General features: G+C 46.3%; 1 protein-coding gene across 1 annotated transcript; it reads right to left on the reverse strand.

The window, feature by feature from the left end:
* Positions 1-365: 365 nt before the first annotated feature.
* Positions 366-7,272, reverse strand: LOC119349108 (trimethylguanosine synthase-like). Its single transcript, XM_037617123.1, has 11 exons — positions 7,081-7,272; positions 6,842-6,997; positions 6,691-6,748; positions 5,423-5,474; positions 5,132-5,282; positions 4,962-5,050; positions 4,492-4,720; positions 3,881-4,016; positions 995-1,089; positions 792-915; positions 366-667 (listed from the first exon to the last, which is right to left on the reverse strand). Exons 1-11 carry the CDS (start codon positions 7,140-7,142, stop codon positions 581-583), a joined length of 1,239 nt encoding a protein of 412 aa, XP_037473020.1. The 5' UTR covers positions 7,143-7,272; the 3' UTR covers positions 366-580.
* Positions 7,273-8,703: the final 1,431 nt, after the last annotated feature.

Consider the following 8,703-nt stretch of genomic DNA (forward strand, 5'->3'; position numbering starts at 1 on the left):
CGGCCGCAGCTAACAACCTGTGCATGGCCAGCCCACTAATTAACTGACTCCTCGCATGTACTAGCTAGCTAACAAATCTATCCTACCGGCCATGCAACTAACAGCCGTGTATGCTGCTAGTCCTCCCGGCAAAAAAAGAAGAAGAAAAAACTACGGAGTAGCTGCTAGTCCTACTGTGGCGGACTCGGACGCGAGCCAGGCTCACGCGCCACCACGACACAGACGCTCACCACGGACACAGGCACGGCCACGCAGCCGCGCCCGAACTCGCCCTAGACCTAGACACACCCGCTGGTCTCCGCAGCGAGTCGTGGCTTATACTTACCTAACAACAATCAATAGTTGGTGAATTGACCATGTAAATATAAGGGAAAATTTCTACCCATTCAATCAGGGCTCTCCAATTTTGCACCTGAAACTATACCATACACAAGCAACTAAACCATACCAAGTTTCTGGCTACTTATACATTAACCCCAGCTGTACGCGCTGCTGCCCAAGTACACCGAGCACCGACACGGAATCTCTCATCCAGCAGAGTACTTGGATTTCAGGAACGAACGCGGTTTTTGGGTGGGGATCATTGGTGTTCCACGTCTGTGCTCACGTGTTCTTCAAAGTACGCTGTTATGGTTTTCAGCTTCCCATTGAGGAAATTCTTCTCCACCTGCCAGAATGAAAGGGATCCACTGTGACTGTGTGACATTGGTCCAAAAGGCATCGCCAGACCACTCTGACCGTCATGGAACTTCATAGGTCAACTAGACAAAGATCATGAGTAAAGGACATACCTCAACCGCCCATGGAGGATCGACCGACAAGCACATGTCCGCCAGTTGGTCTAGGTCGCTGTTGCGAGGAAGAAACATGACTACTCTCGAAGCGATAGCCGTGGCAAGTTTGAAGAGATGGTACCTGAAGAGTTCAACAAGGACGTGTGAACATTTGGGAGCACAGCAAAGAAACAAACTATATTCTGAACCGAGGAGCCCACCCATCACAAGGCTTAAGCATGGTTTTGATATCGTAAACATCGACTTTTGCATAGTCTGGTCCACCCCAAGGGGGTGACATGAAAACAGTTTCTCCCTGCAAACAACCACTTTTCACAAAAAGCGTACAAACCAACTTGTAGAATAACAAGAGTGGCATAGCAAGATCGTCCTAGCTAGTCATCTCCTCGTGTTTCCGCTTTGGTATGCACACAAAGATGGTACTCCCTACTGCCAATATGCTCTAAGGACATTTATTTTCAGTTTTGCGTAAAAAAGGAGCCAAGTTCCTTTGTTCTTTAGCTTGGCGATGATGCTAAGCTTAGATTAGCACCTTCTGTCGCATCACTCCTGCTAGCTAATTACTCTCACCTTAATGTCTGGTAAATAGATGCTCTAAACAACTTTTATTATATTATTAAAAAGAAAATTATCATTATGCAAGTCATCTATGATTATGTTTTGCAACTGAACTTGAATGCTTCTTAATACACCCGCTCTTCCCTTCCCTTCCCCTTTCCGCCCTCGCGCTGCCTCCCCGGGAGGCGGCCAGCGCGCCTGCTCCCTCATCCTCCACCTCGCGTCGTCCCTCCCCGCCGCCGCCGGCGGGCGCCCCGGCTCTGGCCCGGGTGGTGTCGGCGGCGGCGGGATCTTCTCTCCCCGCGCGTGCGTCCTCCCTACCGCGGGTGGCAGATGTGAGGGAGGCGCTGCTCCTTGGCGGCGGGGCAGCTTGGTTGCGCGGGGTGGCCGGCGGCGCGCCCCCGGCCCAGATCTGAGCCATGCGGGTCCCATCTGGGTCCTAGCGGGTCGGCTATCGGCGTGGCTTCGTTGTCTTCTGCGTGTTGCGGACGTGGAGCAGCTCGGACCAGGGGCAGCGGCGCCATCGGCGTGCTTGCTGCAGCGCGAAGGCGGGCGCTTTACGGGCCTTGGGTGGCCCGGCCGGGCCTGGTGTGCTCCTGCTATTGCGTCCGGTCGGCTACCGTCGTTGAAGGTGGAGGTTGAGCCCTCCCGCGTGCTAACGATGCTGCTGCCTCTGTCCCGGCTCCTCTTCTTCGGTATGCAGACCTCTCTTCGTGGTGCCGTGGTGAGACGGCGTGAGAAGCTTCAAGACCAGCGTGGCGCATGATGGTTGTCGGTTTCGGTGGCGGGCTTCGGAGCACCCGAGGTGAAGGTTGGGATCGGGAGAAATCCCTGTAGGCCTGGCCGACACCGACGCGGTGGCGCCTGAGGGTGCTGCCGGACCTTCCTGAAGGGCGTCGGGGGCTACCCTTCTTCTCTCCTCGTCGCATACCGGGGGAAACCCTTTGCAGCAGCGTCGGCATCGTCGCGTCCCTTCTTGGAGGTGTTGCTTGGTACCGGCGCTTCGGAGTCTAGGAGCTTGGTGGGAGATCTCCGGTGGGCGCAGTAGTCGCGGGGCTTCTTCGTGTTTTTGTTGATCCGTCGTTGTCGGCATTGGTTTCTTTTATATTTTCTCTCTCGTTTCTTTTGGGCGTGTCGGTGCTGTCTGCCCCAACACCTATCGTTGGTTGTATCGGTTGGTTGCTTTGTAATACAAAGCGGGGAGAAATTCTTTTTCGTCAATGCTTCTTAATGGTCTGTCCTCTAATAGACCCCAGACTGGGGCTATGCCTTATATAATCTAAAGGGAAAAGTATATTTTTCGTCCCCCAACTTTATCAATAGTTTAGAAATAGTCCATCAACTCAGAAACCAGCAAAACCTAGTCCTTTAACTGTCAAAACCGGATACTTTTTGTCCCTCCAGCTACTCTGAGTGGTTTTGGGCTGACATGGACCGGTATTGACCTTTGACCTCGCCAAATCAGAGCCATATCACACACATGAGTCCAAATACCTCGCCACCATACCAGCCTCTAGCCTGCCTCCCATACGCGGTTGCGCCAGACTAGGCGATGAACATCTTCGCGGCGGCATCCTTCCAGCTTCCGTGCGAGTTCATGCCGGTCGACGAGAATGCCGGTGAGAGCGCCTCTGCCTTCATGGCAGGTGAGAGGTGAGGATGTGGCTCCGGTGCCAACACCGCCGTCGCCGTTGCCGACCGTCACTCCTGCAGTCCTGCTGCTGCTCGCTGCTATTTCAGATGGCGCTGTTGGCCACTATAATCTTGCTGCCCATCTTCAGTAAGCTAAGCTAGGTGTTGTTTATCTTCAGTTTCGAGAATAAGTATGCATGCATCATGAGCGTGTTCACATGCATATCCGTAGTTTTTGCTTTCTGCATGTAGTAGTAGCTAGCTCGCCACGGTGCTCGTGAGATGGCACGAGATCATGGCGGACATGGTGGCATTTAGGAAATGTGGGAGTGTAATTTCGAGTGGCCATGGGATGGCGCAGTCTTAGCTCAATCGTGGCTGGCCTTGTGGCTCTAGCTTGATATGACGGGAACGTCTTGCTGCATGCAGAGGAGTGCAGCTGCAGCTCCGGCGGGACGTGGTGGCTGCATGCTCACATGGCCAGCGAGAGCAGCATAACCTGTGTGAGCGGCATGCATAACAATAAAAGCTTGGCCACCCGGAATCCACCTCAGCCCAAAACCACTCAGAGTGGCTGAAGGGACGGAAAGTATCCGGTATCAATAGTTGAGGGACTATGTTTTGTTGGTTTCATAGTTGAGTGACTATTTCTAAACTATCGAGAAAGTCGAGGGACGAAAAATATACTTTTCCCTAATCTAAAAATTGTTTTACAACAAAACTTCCTCATGTGGGATTTCTAATGGCAAGATACTGGTGCCCTACCTACTGGTTACATGTAAACCAAAATGGTCAAACAAAGGCATTATCAGACAACTATGAAGATATGTAGCTACAGGAAATGACAGATGCACAAAAACCTATAGGTGTCATATTTTTCAAGGCATAAGGCATACCTTCAGATGAGGTGCTATATTAATAAAATCTCCTACGATAAAGTCTATGTGATCATTTACTCCGTAAATAGTTGCATTATGCTGTGCATAACCAATCTTCTGTGGGTCAATGTCAACAGCAACAACATGCTTACACCTGAAAAATAGAAGATGGTGTCAGAGAGGTGGAAGTCTACAGTTTGAGTGGTGTACGAGAAACATGAGAATTGAGAGTCCACCTTATATCACCATTAATCATAAAAGGGCTTCCAGTTTCCAAATTATACACATTCATGTGGCATGAAAATTGATACACGTCCAAAGAAAGTCATATGATGTGTGAAGCAACTTAGAAGCCATCTTTTCATATGATGTGTCTTTTTACAGGACACAAGTACCTCAGCAGTTACTAGATGAGTGCACAAACATGCTTTCTACCACCATTCATTCTCGACTAAGTATGCCATTGACGCATACAAGATGCATAATATTCAAGGTAACATACCAGCTACCATCATCATCACAAGTGAAGAAAACAAAAAAAAAGTATTTATGCAAAAGGGAGAGTTCATGCTAGCACATTGTTTATTGTCATTTACTTAAGATATAAGAACACGATAATAGTGGCATACTTTGTGGCAAACTGGATGGTATTACCACCAACTCCTGCGAAACAGTCAATCAATATGCCCGCACCAACACGAGATGCATGATGCTTTGCGATGGGCTCTGGCGTCACCGAAAACCACCCCTCTTCATCCATCTTTATACCACTATCAAAAAGGGAGAAAAGCGAGTACCGCTGATTCCAATACCTGGCAATGTCATTGGACATGTTTGCCAAGTCCGGACATGAATGAACTGTAGAATGAAATAAATGGTTACTTATCTGATATATAGAAACAGAAAGAGTACATGAAGGGTAGGTATAGCAAGAAGCTGCATATTGAACGCCACCCTTGCCAAGGAAAACTAATCTGTCAGTCAACAAAATCATCTCTAAAAAATTAGCAGAGGAACAATTCCTAGAAGCTCTAACCGAGTAATATTATCTTACACGGTTGAGATCTCCTTACTCTCTTTTTATTTTTGTTGGTAGTACCTTCTTGGTTCATTTCTAACACTTCAGTCATTGGACTATCATTCTGCATATTTTTGTCATGTTGTGCTTCATCAATGGTAGCTATCACACTACATAGAGATAAGATGTTAATAAAAACATCCATATGTCAAGGAAGCAACGGAACAACATTTTAGTGCAATAAGGCAAACCTTATATATATCAACTCTTTGTCAGGAATGTCTGATAAACTGAGTGCTTCATTGTAAATAAGTTGATGTCTCTGCTCATTCGGATGCGTGTCATCACCAGTCTGATCTGCCATGCGACTAGCCAATTCCATATCTTCAACAAATGAATGATCTATTGATATCAAGAACAACAGATGGTATATCATCACAAGAAATTGGTGGATGTTTGCAACAAAATAAGAATAAAAATCTGTATTGATTTGCTTGTGTGTTATTGTCTATGTGTTGTATGTGGGGGCAACAAATCTTTACCTTCATCTGTTGTTTTGGCTGCTTTATTGCGGGTTTCAGTTGTTTGAGATCCCTGCAAACTTGGAAGTTTCAAATAGCTTGCATGAAATGCTTTAACGCAATTCGGATAATGAAGACCATGAAATGAAAAACAACATCAGCTAGACGTAATCACAAACAGGTTATATACATCAACATCAACAAGACGTAGAAATGATAAAGTTTTTTAACAATAAAAGTACTTCTCTTATGCCGGTTATCTATAGATGTATCAGTACACTCCGTTTATGGTCGTCTCTATAACATGTGAGGAATCGAGACCTATTTACGGAGGTGTGTACACGCTTAGAGAACACGGCGATGGATACTTTTACCCTACATGGATGGCATCATGATGTTAGAATTGGCCCTCCCACGGTTTAGGCGTCATACAATCTTTTCATGACTACTTGTATTTCATCTTTTTTACTTTCTGAGACTAGACTTTGTTTGATTGTGTGCATCCTAGTTATGCATAGACCAGGTGTAATAGTTAAATATTTTAAGTAATAAAGTGCCCTTTATTGTCTGTAATAGTACATATTTTAAGGGAAATGATATGGTCCAGTCGGGGCTTAACGTGCGGGGCATTGACCGCCTCTCCGTTGCGCCACGCGTCCCACGTGATCCCAACACAGTTTTGCAACATGACCCTTGTTGCAATTGCAACAAGGGTTGCAATGGTGGCGGGGCACTGGCGAAGATAATTTCTGCAACAAGGATTATGTTGCGAAGGAGCTTTTGCAACAATGTTCCTGTTGTAAAGGGCTTCTCAAGTTATCTGCAAGCTTCACAACAGCTACATGTTGAAAAGGGCCTTTTTGCAACAATGTCCCTATTGCAAAGAATTGCAACCAAGGTTGTGTTGCAAAGGGATTTTGCGCAACATGCTCGTTGTTGCAAAATAATGCGACTACAGGAGGAGATCAGATGGTTGCGAAAGTCGTCATCCAACGGCTCGCGAGGCGGCAGATCTTAAAAAAAAATGCCGGCCGACGCGTAGCAGCCCCATCTTTTAAGTAATAAACATCGCTCTTTATTATAAAAAATATCACTGCACAAAACACTTTTTTTGTCAATTTTTCGAGGGTACTTATTTTTTTGTCAATTGGGCAACAGAAGAAGCGAGCGTATTCAATTTCTTGGAAATGTCAGCAGACTTCCCTCAAAAAAAGAAGGAAATGTCAGCAGACGAACCGGTTAAGCACAACCCACGTCATGATGGCAAGATGGAAGTGGAATCTTCTTACCGTGCAATCAGTAGTCTCTGTAGCATCGCAATCCTCAGTCTTCACATAAAAATCGTCCCTGCATTGAGCGAACTGCTCAGCCAAAAACAACACTAGCCTGAAGGCCCTGAACGAGTCGGAGAGGGACGAGGAGGCGGAGGGGAATGATCACCAGAGGTGCACTTCGGTGAGCCTGAAGAGCTTCCCCAGCTTTCTCATAGACGAGGACTCCGCTGCCGGCGGCATCGCCGTGGGCACTGGTTCGTGGGTCGGCGCCTTGTCCAACGGCGGGCCGAGGCCGGGGTCGGGTCGGACGGCGGGTACATCGCTGGTCGGGGAGCAGGAGGAGAATGAGAACTAAGATGTGGTAGCAGGAGGGAATGTATGGAGTAGGAAGAAGGGAACACCCACCTCAGCTCGCCGTCGACGTCCCGTCCGGGCTCCCGCAGTTTCGTGGTCACCGTGGCCGCCATAAATGACCGGTCGCCTCCTCGACGACTGGACCAGGCGAGCGGCTTGGGGAGTAGAACAAAGCAAGCGGCCGGAGCATTAGCCGTGGTGTAACGAACCCAATCGAGAAGGGGGTCGGGAGGACAGCAGGAGGTGAGATTTGCAGAAGAAGATGAGAACAAAGAGAACAAGGGATGGGAATCAAGTGCTCGCTCTCCTCACATGCCCTACTCTGTTTTTTGTTAACTAACACACAAGTGGCTATAATTATATACCTCGGTTGTTGTGCATAAGTATTTTGGATTGTAGTTTGTCGTTTTTCTTCCTAACTGCGCAATCATGTACATCGATCGATGTTCTCTCCCATTGTCATTTTGTATTCTAGAACTACTTCATATAGTATAGTTCAACTTGTGTCTTGGAAAGACGCAACCAATAAGTGCCGGATTTTGTTAAAATTAAGTGCCTGGATTATGAGGCAGTAGGCCAGTAGCCTAGACCTGTCTTGTTCACTGTCATAGTGGCATATTTTAATCAGGATAGAAAATACTTTGTAAAATGTACCAAAATACAAAGCTTTGATGTCTTAGTGATGGACATGAAGTCTCGCCTTTCATCCATTGGCCGAGATGTATCCAAGTCTAAGCTACCTGCGATCTTACAAAATGTTGCATGTTGCAAGGTACTACCTCCGTCCTGGGTTATTAGTCCCTATTATATCTCGTGTCAAATTTGAACTATAAATTTAACTAACCAAATATTCATGCATGTCATAAAAAATTATATTATTAAAAACTATGTTTAAATACGAATCCAAGCATATAATTTTTGTTGTCATGCATTAATATTTTGTTAGTTAAATTTTTGATTAAAATTTGAGACAAATTACAAAAGGTACCAATAAATCAGGGCGGAGGTAGTAAGATGTACACATAGTCAACAACTAGCACATTTGCCCGTGTGTCGCAACGGGAGACTTTTGATCGACACGACCTTTTCCGAACACTTTGGAGCGTTGCTCTTCCATTATTAGGAGCTTCATGAGTGTGGCCGAGCCTGGAAATTACGAGTTCCTCCGGTCCCTAGAGTGACACCGCGATATATATAGGGTCAGTTCGTATGTTCTATGTCATTTTGGCCGTTGTTTGACTCGTCATCATCCTCCGAGTCACCTTATGTTGTTTTCCTTCGATTGATCCAAGAATTTAACAATCTTTATCTTACATGTCATGAATCTCATTTTTTTTAACCAATGGCTCATTGCTCCAGCCTTCTCAGTGATCATAATGGCGTCTCATGTGCATCATCCTTTGAGTCACCTTGTGATTTTTTTTTGTTTTTCCTATCCTTTATCATGCATCTCATAAATCCCATTATTTTAAACCAACAGGGCTGCCTCATTTCTCTAGCCTTCTTAATGATCGTCTTAATTATCTATAAACAGGTGAAAATATGTGCAAGATGGCAAGATGGGACTATTGATGGGAGAACATATATGAAAATATTGATTATAGGATTATTATACGCTGCCTCGATGGGCCTTGGGCATATCACAGCACACGCGACAGCTGCAGCTGCTCCGCA

This window comes from Triticum dicoccoides, chromosome 1A, assembly GCF_002162155.2.
Source record: "Triticum dicoccoides isolate Atlit2015 ecotype Zavitan chromosome 1A, WEW_v2.0, whole genome shotgun sequence".
In the NCBI taxonomy this organism is placed as follows: domain Eukaryota; kingdom Viridiplantae; phylum Streptophyta; class Magnoliopsida; order Poales; family Poaceae; genus Triticum; species Triticum dicoccoides.

Excerpts from the sequence above, each read along its gene's own strand:
- LOC119349108 (XM_037617123.1), bottom strand. The coding sequence starts at position 7,142 with ATGGCGGCCACGGTGACCACGAAACTGCGGGAGCCCGGACGGGACGTC. Across the intron at positions 6,998-7,080 it reads GACGTCGACGGCGAGCTGAG|CGATGTACCCGCCGTCCGAC; the intron begins GTGGGTGTTCCC and ends CTCCCCGACCAG. Across the intron at positions 668-791 it reads ATCCTCCATGGGCGGTTGAG|GTGGAGAAGAATTTCCTCAA; the intron begins GTATGTCCTTTA and ends TCATTCTGGCAG.